A 22,879-nucleotide genomic window follows, 5' to 3' on the forward strand; every position below is an offset into this window, starting at 1 on the left:
AAAACTCATGCTTTGTTAGACAGTGGGGCAAGTATCTCAGTCATGCATTCTAACTTTCTAAACAAAACTACATATGCAAAAGACAAACTTCTTCCTGCTGATATACCATCTATAATTGCAGTGAATGGTGATCATGTCAGAATATTAGGCAAAATAAAAATCAAGGTCACAATAGGAGAAAGAGACTATCAACAAATGGTATATGTGCTAAATAAACTTCACCATTCATTTATATTAGGGGTAGATTTTTTGAAAAATTCACAGTTACTTTAACAGACAACCCAAGCATATCAACTGTTATAAAAATGGACACGAAATCTGGGTTAGCAAGAGTCAAAAATGCTGTTATAATTCCTAAAATGTCTGGGAAAATTATATCAGTCAAAATTTCAAGACAAAAACATGGCGCTGAGGTTTTACTAGAACCACTTCACCTGGAACCTTTGATGATTTTGTTTCATTGGATACTTTGATTGTTTTTCTTTATTACTATAGCTGCGATCAATTTGAGGTAAACAAACTTTTTGTTAACGAATATCCTCTAGTGATGTAAACTGTATAAACCACACACCTGTCTATAAGCCCAGACAGACATTCAATTCCAGAGGGTTGTGTAAATAAAAGGTTTATTGTTGCAGTAAAATGTATTAACCGATAGTGAGTCAAAATTAATGATATCAATTTATCAGATTACTGAAACAGGTATATGGTACAAGAATAGAATACAAACATATAAAACTTACAAATAGTAGTAAGCGTTTTAAAAATACAGAAATTATATAAGTATCGTGAAAATCTACTTCCTTTTTTGTCCACTTCTCAAAACTAACATATATCCATAAAGAAAGTTCAGCAGAATCCGTATGCTGGTTACATATTCAGTAAAAAAAATGTGATGAATTGCAACCATTATTATCTTTATTAATTTTCTAATATATAATTATATATGTATATATAATAATTCATTTCAAATAAAGTATTCTTATTATTTATTCATATTTAAATATAGTTAAGCATTATTTTGAAGGTATTCATCAGTACACAAAGTTTTGCAACACATTTAACCTATTTACTATGACATAAGACAGGGGTCATTGATCGGGATAACGTGACTACGAGGAATTAACGATCATTGATTAATGGTTTTATTTTTTAGATAAATAGTCTAAAAATAGGTAAAGAAATTAAATGAAAATGATAATACTGATTATCATTAAATGACTGCTATATAACTGGAGGTAGATTGCAATAACAGAACGAAAGTAAAGAACTATTTTTGTTTGCTTATTAAATTACTTTCGGTTTGTAAGAGGAAGTAATAAATGTATATACAACTTTAATCTGAAAATGCCAATGGAAACTTGTAAAGTATGTGACAAAAACTCAGCGCAATTCTTTGACTGTGAGATTTGCAGACTGTATTGCTGTAGAGATTGCTATTCGACACATATTGGTTCGTGTAAATTTATAAAAGATGTTAAATGCAGCATATGTACAATTCACCAAGAGCAGGTAGAAAAATATTGTTTTAACTGTCGTCAGCTGATATGCCATGAATGCCTTAAAGGTGGTCATCCAACACATACTATACTCCAGTTAGGTATAGCAATTAGCAATATCAAATCAGGAATACCAAACGCTGAGACAGAATTAGCAGAAAAGGATGATATGTGTCTGCAAAATCTCGATACATATCGAAGAATACAACACGATTACAAAGATATTGTTAGAAGGGTCAAAGAAGAGGAGACGAAATGGAATACATTAATATCCGACATAAGTCGAAGTCTTGTTCAACCACTAAATACAAACATAGAATTGATTGAGACAAAATGCAAGGGAGTAGAATATACTTATGAAATGATAAAAGATACACAACATCAATTCAGAGACTTAGAAATCACAAAATTCCCACTGAATTTTTTGTTCAAATGGTCAAATGCCATGCAATTAAAAGATAAAAGTGATGAAAGATTAATGGGAAATGTCATTAACAAACAGATTATAGAAAGAAGCGAACTAGAAAAAAGCAAAGATATGGGATCGGTTTTCCAAAATCTTGTGTCGTAAGTTGTTATCTATTACCTATATATATAAAAAAAATCTTCTCACATACTAAGTTATGTACAAAAAATGTGCCGAATACCATCAAACATTATCATTGAAATATATATCATACGTATACATTTACACTACAACTTCTGTGTTGGAACTGGTCTTGGTGGACTTATACTCCAAGAGAGCGCCTTCCGATAAGTACTAAAAGCGGTTGGTATTTGCATAAATAAGATTGGTCATTTTGACTTAATTTTGGTAAACAAACCATATGTCTTGCATAGTTAAACTGGTAAAGATTATTGCAAACATTGACAATTCTTGGTTTAAAAATGTTATTTGTTACTAAAAATTATGTTTTTGTTTTCGAAAACTAAGGTTACCGTTCGCTCAGACAGCAGTTTTCACTTACGATCAAAGCTATTCTTGTATTTATCATTTTATTTAATGCAGCATAAATGTACATCTTTGGTTGACAAATTGTTTGCTCCTGGTGTTTCTGTTGAGGTGTCTTGAAAAAACTTATTCATCATATGCATTCATTGCAATATTTTCTTATTTTACAGACCTCAGTCGTTTTATATTACAGATGTATATGTGTTGCTGAAATGATTTTCATCGGGAATGTTCGAGGCTAAAAGTTTCAAAAGTCAACTAATCGAAAAGAAAAAAAAAAACCAAAAAAAAAACATGACTCTTTTTTTAGTTTGTCCATTCCTATTTGTTTCAGTTCATCTATCAGTGTTGCATACTTTAAATAGTACTTGTTTATTTGAATCTTGAATGAACATTACGAGGGTCCTCGTAAATTTAGATTTTGACATAATGCATTGACACCTGTATTTTGTTCAAGACTAAATGTTGCCTCTAAATGACTACACCACATTATAAAAATATTTATTGAAATAACAGCAAACTGCAGGTACGATACTCTGAACCCGAAATTTGTGTAATGGTGTAACTTAATTGTACTATCAACATTTTGCTAAACAAAAAAATACCTCATAATTACTTTAACTGTAGAAATATTGCGAAGATGAAAGATTCACCAGCTGAAACAATGGACACACTTACAGCTCAATTTTCAGAATTTAGCCTGAAGGAACCGCCTTCTCAAACAATGTCGGGCCGCCAATTTCAAGACCAAGAAAATTATTGCAAAGACACATCTGGAAATGCAATACATTTAAAAGAACAAAGTTGCAAAGAAATAAGCAAGTAAGCATACGAAATCGACCTCTTAGGCCATTGATGCAACCTTCTTAGAAATAGTCTGTTCGAAATATTTTTTTTTTAAGTCGTAACTTTAATATTTTGCATATAAACACTTGACTAAACTTTTGTAGAATAGTTATCCGGTTGTCAAGTCAAAAATTGGACATGCTATTGTTTGATGCATATGATACTCCCAATGTGACTTCTTATCATTGTTACAATAAGTACCATGACGACTGTCACTGGTGGTACACATATATACGATGTTTTTTTTATGTATTCCTCTGACAGATGCAGTCGATTGGAAAATATAATAGACTACATGCACATGTAGTAAACTTCAAGCTAGGTTTTTGATTAAACAGAGAAGTGATGCTAGTAATTTGAAAAGTTGTTTCATTGTGCATTCGGCAGACCCAACTGTATAGAAATGTGTAGAAAGGAATACTAAACTGATCTTGTTTAGTCTTGATTAGATATACGCTTGTTTTCAAAATGTATCTTATATCTAATTTCTTTATCAGAGAGTTATATAATTCGATTCACAATAAAAAAAAGTGACACAGTAAGGGCTATTGTCTCTCGGGATAGCAATGCTACACTATTTAGAACGCAGAGAGCCGGCTTGTATAAACGTGGAACTTTCACAAATCAGGAGGTGTTGACTTGAAACCGTCAATGTTTAGCTCCATCAACATATGTTTGTAGATAAAAAAGGTAATCGGAAAACTGTGGTTTATAAATAGAAGATAGTCGGAAGATACTACTCTTTGAAATACAGAGACATTTTATACTTATTGACTTGGTATGAGTGGAATAGTAAGTTTATTGTCCCCGAGGTGCAACTATTGCCCTGAGGCGTAGCCGAGGGCAATATTTGTATCCGAGGGGACAATAAACATACTATTCCACGAATATCCAGTCAGTAAGTGTTTTGTTATACCGAAAGAGTCAACAGACAATAAATGTCGGGCTAAATCAACTATCGTAATATATAAAAAGCAGAAACACAACCATACTGTTTCACGTTTACTTCATATATATTCTGAATGCTAAGGCTACGTCACGCACAGACGTCAACCCTAGATACAATAGGTAAAACGCGACGTCGTAACTCCCGCGGTATTCTCAACATTATCCAATTCCGTAGCTGCATTTGCAATTCCGCGAAATATAATGACGCTTGCGGTCAAATAGTTTCACCGAGGTACAATAGTTGGAAACTATTGACCGGTCAAATAGTTCAACGTTTGCAATTTGAAAAAAAGTGAAAATATTGTGTACTTTTTTTTATATAGAAAATGATAACTGAGGTATAATAAATTATGTTATAGACTGATTAAAATAAAATGTTGTTTAAGAAAATATTTAATGATAGACGTTTTACATTGAATTACTGAGTGTGATACGATATTCTCCACTTTAGACAGTTTAATACACCTTATCGCTATTTGTCCGCCATTACTAGACATCGCAAAGGTTCCCGTAAAATGTTGACGTCATAATAGCAAATGTCTGACGCCACAAAGGAAAAGTGACGTCAATAGTTCAAGTGTCGCAAATACTGAGGTCAACTGTCGCACATTCTGAGGTCAAGTGTCGCAGGTTCCGAAATAGCGATAAGGTCTATAATTATAGTCAAAACACGAGGCTAGCATTTATTTAACTGTAGAAATTGGATAATTATCGTATTGCAGGAGTTTCTGTGGTGAAATCTGTTTCTTCATAATTTTAGATTACATAAAATTGAGAATGGAAATGGGGAATATGTCAAAGAGACACGCAGACAAACAGTATCTTTCTTGTTTAAGTTTCTACGAACAGAAATGTTCTTTCTATGAGACGCTATCAGACACGGTCGCCTTTTTTTTGTGACGTCACAATAGGAAATTAAAAGGAAATCAAGAAAAATATGACGTCATAATTGAATTTCGACCAATGAAGAACTTATCAAAAACAAACCACACGTTTATTATAAAAAAAAATCATCCGGTCGGGAAAAGTATTTATCGAATAAGAATAGAATAACGAAAAAGGACGGATACTTGCATTGATTCATGCTACCTTGTCTAATATGTTTTAAAAAAAACATGAGTTTTCCTAAATTTCGACATTTGTGTTAATGATATAGAATGACCATTGATTTCAGTTTCACTTCACACAAGAGAGCTTGTCCAGAATATAAGAAACTGACGTTTTTGGTAAAAAATGGAAGAAACAAAAAGAATTAATAGTACTGTTGTACACATCTGCTGTATCATGTAAAAGCAGATTCATTGGCAATCATTCCACATCTCTATATCTACTTATTTTATATACAACTTTAACATATGGTTAAAATTTTGGTTTTACGTAGTTTGTGTTCACATCTACAGTAGGAAAACCAGATGTGCCTTTTTGGCCAAAAGGTGATTCGGCGGCGCTCAGCAGTCCAACGCGCAAAATTGGACTATTTTGTGTCGGTCGGCGTCAACTGAAAAATGACGCGCTTTCGTTAACTTATTTCATTTGTTTAATACAAAGTGCTGATGATTACGACTCTTGAATATAAACATGTTTATGTGAGAAAAATATATGAAAATACGTATTATTGTCATTTTTATATTCTAAAACAATAGGAAATCTATGCATAGAATTAAGGATTTTGATTTTCTGCGCTGTAAAATTAAATGGCAAATTAAATATTCAAAATGGGTACAAAAAAAAATAAATATCCTTCGATTTTCTAATAAAATTTACATAATTTCTCGCTAGTATTTGGCATCGAAATTCGTAAAGAAAAGGGGTGATCACGCCAGGGCAAAAATTTGCACCCATTCTAAAGTAGGGGTCTCAATTTTATAGATTTTTCTTTGCATGTGCGGTAGATTTAGAAATTGGAAGAGCTTCTGTTTAAAAAGTAGATATTCATTCAAATCTCACAAGAAGTTGAACCTAAGTTATTTAACCCATTTATAAATAACAATATGTGTCAATTAAATTGTAGAATTATAGATTTTTTTTCGAAATTGAAGAAGGCGCTATTTTTGTTTTTTTTTTTCTATTACGTCTATAGGTCTGTTATAATTATCAGCTGTTTCTAAAAAATCTCCGCCTCGATTTTTTTTTATACTTTCATATAGTAGCAATCTTTGGTACATAATGTAGATGTTATGAAAAATTTAGACAATTATATCGAGTAAAAATGGAGAACGGTCATCTTTATTTTGTGTGTCCCCACTACGGGGGCGTGGTACTCCCGCAACCTTGTTTCCGAAGTACACGATAGCTATTCATCTCTCGAAAATAATTATCCGCTTAAGAATTAAAAAAACATAACAAATATATTTTAAAACATTAATAAGTGTTAGCTGCTAGTGATATTTTGAAGCAGAATTGCCGGAATCCACCTCAACCGAAGTTGTATCAGTATATATAATATAGACCAACGTTGCATATTTTCGGCGCCGAAAATGTCAACGTTAAATGTCATTAAAAGTTAGATTCTTTTCTTCTTTTTAGCATTTTTTTTGTGTATCTAGATGACAAGGAAGTCATGCTATATGTTGAATCCATATCAACGTTTGACCAACACAGGCCAAGCTTGGCAAAATTTCAGCTATAGGCCTAAATGGAATTGATTTGTTGATAAATATACATCTCTGACATCGTACTTCGTGGATCCATATTTATTTCGTGAATTGTTATTTACCGATGTGTTTTTAATGAACATCTACTTTGAATATGCCAAAGAAAATCTTTCGTTTTTTACCTAATTTTCTTTGTCTGTTATGGTTTTTGTGTAGTTTTGGTTTTTTTTTGGGGTGGGTGGGTTGGGAGGGGGGCTCTTTTAAAATTTAGTTTTTAGACAAAGGCGTAGGTCATTTTTAGGGGCTCATGCTTCTTAATTTCTGGTTTGCTTTGTATGTTTAAACCGTCTGTGACTTTACTTTTTAAAATCCAATGTGCAGCATCTTAGGGGAACAACCATTTGATATTCTAGGTGGTCGGAGGGCGTGCAGTAGGATTTTTTCTGGATTGACTACAAGTATTTATTTGCATCTATTGTACTTATGTATCCTGTCATACTTTGAATGACAAAATTATTTTATTTTATTAATATTACTTTTACTGTTAAGTCTGTTTTTGTGATATCCATCTGACGTGACTCTGTACTTATGTATCCCATCATAATTTGAACGACAAAATTATTTTATATCTACCTGTGTGACGTCAAACGCGCGATTCTACGCCAGTATTTAAAACCTTCCATCCTTTATGGGTGGATTTTACATAGATAAATAAAATCGTATAATAAAAAAAGCAAAATGAGGATGTTAAATTTGATGTATGCCTTTTTGTGCTTCTTTGTTACATTTGTTTGTTTTATAGTGATTAAGATGATAACACAATGTTGACTACTGAACCCCTATTTTTGACATTTTTACTCATTGTGTCTGTTTGTTTTGTTCACGCATCGTTGTCAATATAATGGAATTTGATGCGACTGTCATACAATGGAGAGGTTTAGCTAGCTATAAAACCAGGTTTAATCCACCATTTTCTACATAAGAAAATGCCTGTACCAAGTCAGGAATATGACATTCGTTTGATGTGTTTGAGCTTTTGATTTTGCCATTTGATTAGGGACTTTCCTTTTTGAATTTTCCTCGGAGTTCAGTATTTTTGTGATTTTACTTTTTGCTACACATCCTTATTTTTTTCTAAATTTATTTACACATTTGTATACATTTGTATCCTGATCTATTCTGCATTAAGATGCAGAATATTTATTTTCAGCTTGTCTTGTGTCAAGTTATTTATTTCCAGTTCATACCAGGCCAGGTTAAATATTTAAAAAATTCTCCTGACCCACTGCTCATTGTTGAAGGCCGACTCTGACCTATAGTTGTTAACTTCTACATCATTTGGTATCTGGTGGAGAGTTGTCTCATTGGCAATCATACCACATCTTCTTATTTTGTAATCTGTAATCAATTTTAAAGCAGGCCAACTGAAAGGGAACTATACTACCCATAATAAGTAACTACTGTAAGTCAGAAATTATTGCGTGCATTAATTATTGCGATTTTTGAAGAATGGACAAAAATGCAAGATTAATTATTGCGATTTCAGGAAAAGCTGCATACAGATTTATGTATCAGATATCATAATGCGAGTTCTTATTATTGCGATTCTCATCCAGTTGCATTATTCGCATTAATAAAAACCTCGCAATCATTTCTGAATTTACATTACTTCAAAAAAACTATTACATATAAAATAATGAATGAAATATTTCATAGGATAGCTGCCATGAAAAATTTTTGTCTGTTGTACACCTATATTCTCCTTTTGGTGGCAGGGGCTATGTTGTATGGTTGGCTGTATCATAGCCTGTGATATGATATAGTTGTGCAGCGTTTAATGCAGGTGGCATATAGACCCCCTTCCAATAATTGATTTGGATAAAATCACTAAATTGTTTCACTCAATCTCAACAACAGAGCAAAAGGTGAAGGAAATCAATCCAAGTACCCCGGTATTAGCTGCATACTAGATTAAGTATGATATGTGATAAATACTCAATTCTGTATGAAATAAGTACCATAACTCTGGAATGACAAAAGTGAGCTTATTTGATCAAATCTAGCCTTGTGATACAATTTCTTGAAAAGGTATAAAGCAAAGTTGAGTTTTTGTACTACATTTGAGTAAATGTCTAATTTTCTTGAATACATTCCAATAATTCTGGAATGACAAAACCTGGATTTGTCAAATGCAAAAGGGAGCTTTGTTTCGTCAATCCTAATCTTGTGTTAAAATTTCAGGATAATGGGTGTAAGCATTTAGAGTTACTGTACGAAGTGTTGATCTTGTATATCATGAAAATTGTGTAGGATCGACCAAACTCGCAAACTCAGTGATATGTTCGTTTTGTATATATGCTGAATAAGGGTTCGACCCAGATTTGATTTCACGATTCACTGAACATGGAAAGATTTGCTATGATAGTGCGAGCGGGGCATGATGTCCTAGGGCAACATATTATTGTTTATAACTGTAGGTGGTGCATTTGTATCCTATCTTTTTTTCCCTCACACAGACCTTCACAACATACTAATGACTTAAAGCCAAAGATAGACATCTTTGAGAAAAGAGTTTCCGGTTTCATGGTTAAAAATGAAGAGATGAAGCACAAAATTAGGCAAGTATACATGTTTATAGTAATAAATTCTTTTAGAGGTTTAAATACAGGCGGAAAACTTCCTGTCTGTTTTTTCAAAGTATGTCTACTATAAAATATAAATAAAATTTCCGGCGAAATTTTAGTATATAAGAATCAATTACTTTGCATTTGTGGACCATGATCCTCATGTCCAAAATGCTTGACAGCATTTATAGTTCTATTGACTCATTCTTCAATATTAGAGATTCGACAAAAATATTTTTACCGTTGACAACATTATTTTCAAACATAGAAAACTAAATCGAAACGTAAAAAAATACTAGTTTTTGAAAGTTTTGTCATATTTATCTGACCTTTGATAATGTTGAACGATACAATCTTCTAAATTAAACAGTCAATTGCATTATATAGTTCCTGCAGATACTGTGACATTATTGTAGCCTGCAATAATTGTTTAATTTCAGCAATAATTTTCTTTTAACCATAATAATGTAAATCAATATGCACGGAGTAGCACACAAGCATTTATATTGTAGAGCGGCATAAATTCATATCATTTATAGCTAGTTAAGTAACTTGAAATTTCCTTCACCAAATGCGAGCATTATTTGATACGGTATATACGTTGCTTTTTATATGCTTGTTATCATATTTTGTTTATTTATTATACCGTTGTATCAATTAATAACCTGTGTTTCCTCTACTGAAATTACATGTTTGCTAACTTATATGACCGTTTACAAAAATGAATTTTTCGAAATACCAAGGATTTTCTACCCCAGGAATAGATAACCTTAGCTGTGTTTGGCAAAACTTTTAGGAATTTTTGGTCCTCAATCCTCTTCAACTTCGTACTTTGTTTGGCCTTTTTAACAATTTTGATTCGGGATTCACTGATGAGTCTTTTGTAGACGAAATGCGCGTCTGGCGTACAAAATTTAAATCCTGGTATCTATGATGAGTTTATTTATATACATCCTGTGTTAGTTCACTAATGGAGAAGAGGTTGAGATATATATGTATATAAAGAGTTTAATGCTACCACGAATCTATGAGCATGTCTTATGTCAAGAACCTCATCTGTGTTTTTTTCTTATGTTATATCAATTTATTTTGTATTTGGAGATAATATAAGGTGTTGCTTTATCTGCGTGTGGGTTAAGTTAAAAAACGTTCACTGCTTTTGATACGGGACGATTTAGAGCTTGCATAGACACCTATATATTGAAGAAGAAGTACGTTGCCCCCTATATGTCTTTTGCTTATTATGGTTGTTGGTTTGTTGTTTTATTGCCGTTTACAATGTTTATGCCCCCGCCGTAGTGGAGGGGGCATTAACTTTTACCCTTGTCCGTCTGTACGTCCGTACGTCAAAAAATTGGTTTCCGTTCTCTAACTTTATGCCTTGTTCACACGTACATTTAATTCGAATTGAATTCGAATCGAATGCCAATCGAATTCGCTAATCGCGTTCACACACTCTTCTTTTTTTTAAATCGAATCGAATTCGAATTGGCTAATTCCTTTATCCAGTTCGCATTAGAAATGCGTTTTCGTTAATAATTCGCTTTAATTCGAATTAAACTGTGGTGTGGACACTTTCTAAATTGTAATTCGAATTAAATTATAATTAATTAATTGATAATGCGAATTAAAAGTTACCGTCGTTTGGACAGTAAAGCGAATTTGACGCGCATTGCAATTCGTATTAAAATTTACGTTCAAACGTAAAATGTTTCGAATGCGAATTAAACTAATTCGAATTAGTTAATGCGAATCGAATTCGAATTACGTGTGAACGCAGCATTATTTTGCCTCAACCAAATGTTATAAAACTTATACACACTGCTTATTACCACAAAACACAGATCAAGTTTGAATTTTGGTGGCGTCACTTTTACCGTTCTAGAGTTATGCTCCTTTACAAATGGAAAAATTGCTGAATTTTTCGTTTCCGTTCTGTAATTTCAGTTTGCCTCAACCAAATGTTATAACACTTATACACAATGCTCATTACCACAAAACACAGATCAAATTTGAATTTTGGTGGCGTCACTTTTACCGTTCTAGAGTTATGCCCTTTACAAATGGAAAAATTGCTGAATTTTTCGTTTCCGTTCTCTAACTTTAGCTTGCCTCAACTAAATGTTATGAAACTTATACACAATGCATATATGCAAGCGGGGGCATCATCTGTGTCCCATGGACACATTCCCCATTTATTTTTTAATTCATATTTAACCCCTATAAGTAACATAAACATTAGAGGCAGTAAAGAGGTTATTCATTTCGTTGCATCCTAAACGGTGCATTCAAAGTAGAGCACGCATTACTATCAAAAGAAACAAATCCCATTCAAGAGTTTTAACTCTCAAGAAATGTTAAATAAGAGTTATCTTAACATAATATTTTTCACACTTTTGTAAAGAGTACCTAAACGACTGAAACAGAAGAACAAATTCCCTCTTTGAGTTGCACACACTATCTTTGGATTGAAGATTGGTCGTAACTTTTATATATTATTGTTTTATAAGGACATACTACTAAAATTATAATTGTGTGTAATAAAAATAGTACATTTATATTTAATTTAACATGACATAAAACAAAAGAATTGTAATTCTGTTTGTGATTCCTTATTATATTGCACGCTGCAAAGTAGCGGGGGTATATATATATACCTGTCCGTCAGTCTAAATGTTGTATCATCTCTGTTTATGTATAATGTTTCAATGTGTATTGCGTGGGAGTGTTGTATGCTTGCTCACTAATGTATTTAATTACGTTTATTTCCCTTTTTCAATGTATGAAGGAATAAGATGGAGGAATCCGCTAATCTTATATTTCAAAATGAAAGGTTGAGAGAACAGATCCAAAACATGTCAGATGAAATGGCGTAAGTTTATAATGTACGAATTCTGATTCTAATTACTATTTACCTCACTTTGTTAATTAATATAGTAAGGAAATGTCAGATGTGTTTAAACTTTACGTGACTTAATCTGCTTCCAGCATTCTACAGCCCTTGCAGAGTAAACCGAAAACAGTCTCCACTGAAACAAGTAGACCGATATTTAAAGGAGCTTAAACTCATCATATAAAAAAAAGGAGATGTGGTATGATTGCCAATGAGACAACTATCCACCAAAGTTCAAATGAAGTGGATGTAAGCAATTATAGGCAACCGTACGGCCTTCAACAATGAGAAAAACCCATACCGTATGGTCGGCTGTCGGTCTAATATGTTCAACTTTAATAATACTTTTTGTAGGAAATGAAATATAACATTCAATTACGTCTATGATATACAGAATAATAGCATTTTCATTTTTGATACTGACTTTATCAGCAAGAATATGAAGCGAACCCGCTAAGGAGAGCTGGTATTCGAGCTGATAAAGTCAGTATAAAAAAATGCCATTATTTTTTTTTATCGGCAATTTGTCTTATAACTGTATGATTTTTGGTTGAAAATATGAAATACAATGAAATTATTTTGTATCAATGGTTCTGATTGGATGACAATAGGCGTAAAATTCTCTATCTCCCTGTCTGTAACTAAGGAAGCCGATATTTTGAATACCGGAATGTATTGACATGTGATTTCTTCAATAATAAGCCAAAAAACTCACATTTTCAGTTGGAAAGCAGGTCACGGTTTGACCCCAAGTCTATCAGCAACAATAGAGTCACGTGACCGTGAAAATTCAGTAAAACTACGGATGAGACAAACCTCACTTTTACTCACTAAAATACCACTGTCATGGTAAAAACTTATTGATCAAAATAATCTTGAATATACATAGTTTTAACTCGTCAAAACTTACACATCAACTCAAAGTCCTTTATTCTTTATTTTATCTTCAAACTTGAAGTTTGTGTGAAAATTGTCCATGCTCCTGATCGAAAAATCTAAATATTTTCGAGGAAACTAAAAATGATGGGCTGAATTTAAATTTAATTAAGCATCTCATTAAGACAAACACTCGATATGAATATCTAGGCAATACAGTTTTGGATACGCAAACGTCAAGTTATGTTCAACACGAAGCGGTGGTTTTTTGCCGATTTGTGCAAGTGGTTATCTCCCCTTGATACCACCAGTCAAAATAAAAAAACACCAAAATGAATAAAAAGGAGTTTATTTTACAAAAATCAAGAAGAAAATAAAAGAAAGTCGATTAACAACTATGTTATTATAATATTAAGAAGAGATACTTCCCTACTTTTCAGAGAAGGATTACAGGTAAAAATTAAAAGACAAAAAAATGGTAAAAATAAGATCTAGAAACCTAGCTGAACTGATATAAATTAGCTCTGGCTGATGACATTTACTTTCAGTTTGCAATTTTTATAATGGGATATGGGATCACTCCTAATGGATTTTTTTAACTACTTCTAACAATGTTTAATGCAATAAAACATACTGTATACAATTTAAATAATCTTTCTGAAAAAAAATAGTACTGACCATTTTATATACTTTATATTTTAATATAGTGGGACCAAGAGTCAAAATTTAGTTTCTTCAAAGTAAAAAAGCCTTTTAACTCAAGCCTATGTTTCTTAGTTGAACAGTACAGTACAGCCTAGAAAATATCCTACAGAAAAAGGAAAAGTTTACCAAAAAAATGACAAAAATTCTGTAAAAAAAATGCTTAAAATTATAAGTGAAAGTGACATAATTTTGAATTTAAAAATCATTATTATTGTAAAATTCAACTATTAGATTAGCTAGCACAGTAGCCTTTGTCCAATTTCTCAGGGTATTTTATAGATTATGAAAGTAAACTCTTTGAAAAAAAAATGGGACTTCTTCTCTTCAGGTTGCTGTATCTGCTGCTTTACATATTTATTAACAAAGTATTGTATATTTTATCTGAATAATTGGATATTAATCTCAGAAATGAAAGTTGGTATGACAAATCTTGTGCATTTTACTTTAATAATGATCAATGATGATTAAATTTGACAAGAATTTGCCATTTGAATAAATTCAATTTTGTAAGAACACATCTCTATGAATTAATTTCTTGTTTGACTTGAAAAGCTAGTGTTTGCTCTTATTAATGTAGCTTACTTAGTAAAGAGATAATTAATAAGCAAGGTTTTTAACTTATAAAATATAAATATAATCAGCTGACCTTCATTTCCTTTTTTCATATGTTTTTTCCTCCAGAAATTTTCTTTGCAATGCATTTTCTATTGCTATTTTTGTGCTTTTGTTTATCCATAGGCCATCATTAATTTGTCATATTTGCTTCCAGTACAAATGAAATTTTCTTAGACCTATACTATAGTTTCAAACGCCATAAAGAAGAACTTTGTTGTTTCACTTGTCCAATGTGTAAATTTTCACTATGCACATGACCCTGACACATATTTTGTAAACGTTATATGACGTATGTTGAAAAAGAAAACAATGTCACCGTCAATTTGTGTAGGGGATCAAAAAGGGTTTTAATTACTTTAAAATGGAGGTATCGTATGGAATTGTGAAAAACAACAATTTTTAATCACAATTTCATTCATATCTTTAATAATATCAGTATTTTAGAGTACTTTGGAAACAGGTACAATGAAAAGAAGTTGAACTTTACTGTTTTGAAGTAGAAACGCAGCCAGAACCAGGTACAAATTGACATGACTGGTGGTCACCAAAATTGATGTATAATAGAAAAAAATGATGGCTTCAAAATTGTGTAGAAATTTGAAATAGTTTACCCGGTTTCATTTAAGATTATTACCGTTCTCTTCCGTATTTGGATACGCAAACGTCAAGTTATGAAAAATCGATGTTTTTGGCGAACAAAAAAGATGGCTGAAATTTTTTAGAACGGACAGGATAAAGAAATAGCAATAACAAGCTATTTTTGATAATGTTTTAATGACTTATTTAATCTATATTGGTCGCAAAACCTACAAATTTTAAAATTCAATTATAATAAAAGCATGACAAGTTGAAATAAATACTTTAAACGTCAATCTTTAAGCCGATTGATTTGGCGGACTTTTTGACGTCACGGACGACTGTAGCGCCATCTAATTAATTCCCCCTGCTATTGTTGCTGATAGAGCTTGACGACAACGGACGTTTCCAAGGACTTGCTTTCCAACTGTTTTGCACCTAGAAATCTTCTTTTTATCAAGTTACATTCTGAAGCGAACAAGAAGCCAGAAAACGTCCGGTGTTTACATTTGAGGCCGGAATCATACCTATGACGTCACATAGTTTAAGCACCAAAGAAGATAACATCATTTCGCGGAATTTTCGTTTAATGAATATTTTACTTAAGGAATGACTGTAATATTTTCTGTCTATGTAGAAATAACATCAAAAATGTGGTGCACACTGAATAACCCGCGTAGCGGGTTATTTTAAAGTGTGCACCACATTTTTTATGTTATTTCGAATAGACAGAAAAAATATTACAGTCATTTCTTATAATTTAATTCTTAATTACACCTTATATAAGAATGCCGGATTTTGATTGGTTGTTAGCCAGTGTATTTTTCGCATATTCTAACATTTTTTCCTCATTCCAAACGAATTTGCCTGTTTTTCACCACTGCCGGTGAATTTGCCTCAAATTCCCCTCTCTGCCGTGGTATTTGCCATTTTGGATATTCCTTTTTTACCCTCGCGAGCCAGTTCCCGCCAAAATTATTCGGAACCTTTCTCACTTTATCCCGACAACATGGTTAAGCACTATTTATTGAGTTAAACCGAAAACTGAGGGAAAAAAATGTCTATACAAATGAACGATTTAATGATGGAATAACAATGACGTTTACACATATGGATACCATGACGTTACAAAATGACAGCACTAACGCGTATAAGTACATGTATAATTCCCGCGATACTACGATTTCCCTTCACATGTACAGACAGTTTCAATCAAAACCTATTCGGTGTAATTAAACAGATAAACCATGTTATGGGGGGGTATTTGCGAAAAATACCAGTCTTGGGACCAAATTTCCCTCGCCTAGCGGCTTGGGAAATTTCACCGTCCCTTGACTGGTATTTTTCGCAAATACCCCTCCATAACATGATATATCTGTTCAAAATTCCATTTTAAACCTGAGTAAACCATGAAAAAACGTTGATGACGTCACGGTCACATGACAAAATTATGTCTATGAGCTGATAAACAAAACAACGTCAGCCAATCAGAAGACGCGTTACATCCAAAATTAAATTATACTGAAATAATGACTAAACTTGAATGATTTGTTTATTTTGCATTAAAATAGAGATAGGTAAACTAAATTTGCGACAGTAAAACTACCGATGGACGTCGGCAAAGCTTCAAATACAATACAGTTATCTCTAAAGTATAAAGCTATGTTTACGCGTACAAAATATGTGATTATTTTTGATAGGTGTTCGGTTGTATGAATGAAGTCGCGTGCATTTCATTGATAAATTGACGCGGATGGACATGAACACCTGACGTTGCTGCACTAATACATGACGTCATGACTTATATTTTCGAGTATCAAGTCCTGTCCATGATCTTGAAAATACTAGGCAGTAAGATCAAATGGGAAATGTACAAATTGCCGATAAAAAAATATTATTCTTAGATGTCAGGTGGGCACTATACAAACTAGAAATAACTTCATAAATTTAAAAAAAAAACGTAGTTTTTTGTGTATTATATAGCCAACAGTTGTACGTGACGAATACTTCTCGCCACTGTATAAAAGGGGTTTTTACCTTATTTCTTCTAAATGGGCAAGGAAGGGTCAGTTATAATCGTTTTTCTTTCCATGTTCAAAAACTTTTGTTCAAAGTAACATTTTGATATAACAATGACCGATAAAAAAAGGAAGCGAGTATTGTCAGGAATATTTTACCCCGCAGCATTGTACTGTGCTGTCTTAAGACATGAACTAGGTGAGCATCTAATGTTTAGGGATACTATAAGTAGACTGGCTTAAATTTATTTTAACTCGTCTTGACTCGGGACTACTTACTATATGAAGTTTTATATAGATGCTTGCCTATTGTTTGTTGACCTCTATATGTCATTTTTTATTTATTGTGTCTATTGATGTAGGCCTTTACCTGGCACTTTTTTTTATCTTGGAGATGGGGTCTTGAAAGTCACGAGTTCCCTTTTGTGTATGTTTCTGTAGAAAATCAAATTCAAAAACATAACAAATGCAAAACAGTATGAAAGAAAGTATTGCCCATAGTTATGATCGGAAATAATTTTAGTACCAATATCCCTTGTATTCTTCACCTGCAACACACCGTATATTATTTTTAAATGGTATTTGTTACATCGTTAACCGAGACAAAAGGTTAAAACAGTTCCAGATTTTAGAGGCCGTAATAACTGCTGCTGAATTTTTGTAAATTATTTTGTTCCAGTGGAGTGTGTTTCCTCTTAGATCTTTTCTTGTTCTCTTCTAACCGATGCAAAGAATTTGGGTGTTCATTTCGGATTTTTCAATGTGAATCATCGCACAGAGAAATAGAGAATACTATTATCGACTTGATCCCTTAAATTACAAAATTGAATGTCAAACACGCAGAGAACATTGTTTCATAAGTTCATCCTTTATGATTTAATTATTTATATTTATACGTTTAGTGAAATTCAAATCACTAGAATTACTTCTGTTTAATCCGGAAAAGGCAGACTTCAAATCCCTTTAATAAATCTTCAAGCTGGACACAGATGGTGCATGCATGGATAAAAATATAAAGGGTCTATAAGAAATCAAATTAAGCTGATGCTAAAAGTTGATGAATATTCCCTATTCAAGCTACACTATCTCCTTGAAACCATATTGGAAATAGAAATACAGAACCCGTAACATCTCTCTACAGGTTGAAATTAAGTCATTTCACATTTTTTTTCATTTAATAATTAAAACTTTATTGTCATACTTGTATACGAGTATGAATAAGCCAAATATAGATATTATGAATTAGGCCGTTAGTTTTTTCAATTGAATTGTTTCACATTTTTCATGTCGGGGCCTTCTATAGGCGACTATACGGTATGGCTTTTTCTCATTGTTGAGTGCTGTGCGATTGCCTATAATTGCTTGCATACACTTTATTTCAATTTTTGGTGGATAGTTGCCTCATTGGCAATCATACCACATCCCCTTATTTTTATATTATGAGTATGAAATATTTGTCGCTGAACTAAATGACATTCAATTAATTAATTGTAAATTCAGTTAACACTTCGGAGATGGAATCATTAAATATATAGATTTAGTTAATGTAAATTAAATATTTCGTCTATCAACTATGTGAAGACGACTGAAAGTGCCCTTCAATAATGCACCATATAATGTTTAATGACACGAATTAGAATTCATCCTAAAATGTTTGTAAAAATATTTTCCTACAGGATTTACACAAATAAAACAGTCTAAAGTTTACGAGATGTATGTATGTAAAATAAGCAGTTAACACTTCCCTCCTTCATGACAGGAACTCAGCTAGCAATAATAAAGGACACTGTGAAACATCGAAAGTAATATAAAACATGGTCAAATTCGGCATGTGAAAACTATTAATATGATTTTTGTTTATCAACTTAAAGTCATGTATGTGTCACTTCAATCAAACACCATTTGCATAAAAAGAACTGAACTCAGATAAGCATATGACAGCTTGTTAGATGCATTGGCAGTGTGTATTTTATCAACAATGTTAGGGAATTTCTGTTGAGTTCCATGTTTAAAATGAGTGTTTATTTTATACCTTCTTTTGGTATTTACCGAGTTCTTACTTTGTGTCCTCTTGGGATTCTGCCATGGGTGGACCGAAATGTCCATTTTGGACTGAGAGGGTAAACACATACAAATTACTATTTGAACATACGTAATGTGCGAAACTTTCTAAAGTATTTTTCAACACACAGTCTAACAAATATGTCGGAAATGCAGTCAATAAAGTGTTTTATATGATGCAAGTCTGATAAATTACGATGCAAAAAGTGGCGACCCGGTCTTGTTGTTAAATCATCTTGTGTTTCCAGCTCTTAATATATTAATCTTTAAATTGTCAGCACCAGTTTCATGAGCGTGCATGCAAATATAAAAACCAATGTAGTCGTTTTCCGTACTGGTAGACGACTTTTTCAGGGACAGAAAATTAAAATTTACTTTTGCCATAATTATAACGTCATATTGACGTCATGGATATCACGTCATTGCTTTAAAATACACTAAAGTGACCGATGGTCAACAATGTTATAAAGCATTTTAAAATTAGTTAGTCTATTATAGGTTGCAATGTTTTGATTTATAATGTATACTTATTGCAATATTGATGAAACGACATATATGTCGCCTTGGCATCAAACCACCAAACGACATATATGTCGCCTTGGCATCAAAGCCCCAAACAACATATATGTCGCTTTGGCATCAACACTCAAACGACATATATGTCGCTTTGGCATTAAGAGGGTTAAGTTTTTTTTATATACAATGCGTACTTTTAACATAATTATACGATTATTGTAGCATTACACTTTCGAATCCACTAATCTTTTTTTTACACTTCATTGAATTGTACATGTATTTGATTCCTTATTCATCTTGCCACAGCCCTAAAGAATTCAACAGTTGACCACATTCATATTTATTCTTGAATACTTAAAATAATATTCAACTTGTATCTAACGTGCTTTCAATTTACTGCTTTAAAATGTTTATAGACAGTCATAGTTTTAAGTTTAAACATTTAAAAATATTTTCAGCAACTATCAAGAAGAACATACATATATGTTAGATATGTTGAATTCCTTATTACCAGATACAATGACACAAATAGATCGGGCGACTAGCAAAGCAAATCTTAGATTTGAGGAGCTTCCAAGACAACCGAATGATTTTATGAACAAATGCACAACAGCGATTGAAGCAGTAATGATTCGTTACATAAAAATGAAAGAGGACCTGTAAGTTTAGTTAGAATAATAAATCTTGATTATGTATAAAGAATTAATTATTATTTTGAACTATGCTTAAATTATAATTATGAACTTCAGTTAAATTTTGTACTAGGCAAGTTATTTTCAGACAAATACGGTAAGATAAAGGCAAAAATAAAAAAGTAGGTTCTTTAAGTATGTCGGTGTATCATTCCACCTGATATGGCCGACCGTTGAAAGAAGATTAAGATTTTAACATGATTTGTTTATAAATGTTTATATGTAGTTAGTATTTTTTATAACAGTATGCGATTCTTTTATATTTAATAATCGAGGAGACAAAAGAAAGTGACTCCCCTTGTCAGACAAAATTGGACACAAACGTACAGAAAGAAATAAGATATTAATTCAAAGAGGCATAAGTCAATATATAAGTTTGTTCTTCCAGCAGCGAGCAGAGATCGCTTCCAGTTTTTAACCGGGTGTTGGGGTTGTGTGGCGGGTTGGCTGGCAAATATGTTTGGGCGTGCATTAAGGCATGTGGTTTCAGCTGTTTGCGTCTAATACTTCATGAACAGTTAAATTAATATAAAAATAAGAAGATGTGGTATGATTGCCAATGAGACAAAAAACGCCCCGAAATGACAAATGTAAAATAATTCAAACGAGAAAACGGCCTGATTTATGTACAAAATAATGAACGAAAAACAAATGTGATATATAGCAACAAACGACAACCACTGAATAACAGGCTCCTGACTTGGGATAGGCACATACAGAATGTGGCGGGGTTAAACTTGTTTGAAGGCGCCAACCCTCCCCTAACTTTGGACAGAGGTGTAACAATACAACATAAGAAGGCTATTCACGTTTTAATATGTTGTTACAAATGACAAAAAAGAGTTCAAGTTAGATATTTGCTTTTTTGAAAAAATGGCACTTAATGCCGTTCCGTGCAAACAGTTAGGCACTTTCAAACCTATTCGTTTCACATTTTTACATGGTTTTTATGATGACAATATGAGGTCAAGTTCGATATTGACGATTTTCACTTTTACCATTCAGGAGTTGTAATGGCCTGACCATTAAGCATAACCATCGATTGGGCTCAAGCAATAAGACTATCAGGTGCTGATAATTTATTCCCAAACCAATCTAAATAAATGGTAAAAAGCTGAAAATACAAAATAAAATACAATTTTACAATGTGTTCAATTAATGTTATAATGTATGAATGTCAAGTGTAGACAATAGCAAAGTCCATAGAATGCGAAATAAAGCTGCAGTTATTAAAGGTGAAGTTTCCAGTATATCACGGATAAAAAAGTTTATTTATGTGAAGAACGATTTGAAGGCAACAAATTACAAAGTTATAAATGTAACTCACTCTGTGCTTAGCCACGAATTGTGTCCTAGATGACGTTTGTCCTCAGAATGTTCTCCGGTACTGAGATGACCTTGCAGTATTCAGTTCGAGGTACGTTTAAGAAAGGGAAAGGTAACGATGATACGATGTTTTGACATTCTAGAAGGTTTAACAATGAATAATCATCCTAGGTCTGGAACGCATAGATTAAAAATATAATTAAACAAACTGTTTAAAATGACGAATGAGGTTACAGAATACTCCCCGTCTGATATCTATCTGATCACTATTCTATAAAATATAACACATATGAATGTCACTATATAGATCCAATATATGTACACAGAATTATACAAGGTCGTTCTCTAAGAGAAGAATCATGTCCACGATGGGGCGAGTGTAGATAGTGACTTTTCCATTAACGATTACTCGCACTTCTGCTTCTCGGACATGTTCGTCGGAACTTTTAAATGAGTTCACTATAATTCCAACGGGCCACTGGGTTCGGCAAAGGTTTTTGTCCTTTAGAAGAATGACGTCTCCTTCGATGAGATCACGCCGATCTTCGGTCCATTTTCGTCGTTGTTGTAGTAACGGCAGGTACTCTTTCCTCCAACGGGACCAGAAAACACTGGCTAGTGCCTGTATTCGTCTCCATTCGGCAAGACATAGATCTCGTTTGTCGAATTCTCCAAGATGATCTGAAGTTAAAATGTAGTCGGTTTTCTGTGCCAATAACATAGCCGGAGTTAATATTAACGGATTCTCTGGATCTGTTGATACCGGTACTAGAGGTCTAGATTTCACTATTGCTGAAACTTCTGCCATAAGTGTGTTGAGCACGTCATGCGTTAGGCTTCTTCCGGCTGCATTTAGAAGCATAGAATCAAGAATTCTCCTGGTGATACCAATCATTCTCTCCAAGGCTCCACCCATGTGGGACGAATGCGGCGGATTGAAGATCCAAGTTGTAGCAGAATTGTACAGAAAGTTCTTGAAGGGTCCATCTTCAACGTTGATTGAGTCAATCTTTAACTCGTCGATTGCGCCAATAAAGTTGGTTCCGCGGTCAGATCGGAAAATCTTAATTGGCCTCTTATAGCGGCGAATCTCCTGACGGCGTTTATGAAGGCCGAAGAACTCATTTCCTCAATTAGT

At 32.9% G+C, this 22,879-nt stretch overlaps 2 protein-coding genes across 2 annotated transcripts in view; both read left to right on the plus strand.

The window, feature by feature from the left end:
- The first annotated feature begins 1,329 nt into the window (after nucleotides 1-1,329).
- LOC127715872 (uncharacterized) lies at nucleotides 1,330-9,909 on the plus strand. Its single transcript, XM_052221994.1, has 4 exons — nucleotides 1,330-2,066; nucleotides 3,079-3,273; nucleotides 9,356-9,461; nucleotides 9,904-9,909. The coding sequence occupies exons 1-4, from the start codon at nucleotides 1,348-1,350 to the stop codon at nucleotides 9,907-9,909; spliced, it is 1,026 nt and encodes a 341-aa protein (XP_052077954.1). The 5' UTR covers nucleotides 1,330-1,347.
- Nucleotides 9,910-12,255: 2,346 nt separating this feature from the next.
- The window catches only part of LOC127715477 (cytotardin-like), a 55,535-nt gene continuing 44,911 nt past the window's right edge, over nucleotides 12,256-22,879 (plus strand). Inside the window, exons 1-2 of the mRNA XM_052221538.1 lie at nucleotides 12,256-12,335; nucleotides 20,182-20,382. Coding sequence (XP_052077498.1) covers nucleotides 12,259-12,335; nucleotides 20,182-20,382 — 278 coding nt within the window. The 5' untranslated portion in view covers nucleotides 12,256-12,258. The remainder of the gene's footprint in view (nucleotides 12,336-20,181; nucleotides 20,383-22,879) is intronic.

This window comes from Mytilus californianus, unplaced genomic scaffold, assembly GCF_021869535.1.
Source record: "Mytilus californianus isolate M0D057914Y unplaced genomic scaffold, xbMytCali1.0.p SCAF_9, whole genome shotgun sequence".
Lineage (NCBI taxonomy): Eukaryota > Metazoa > Mollusca > Bivalvia > Mytilida > Mytilidae > Mytilus > Mytilus californianus.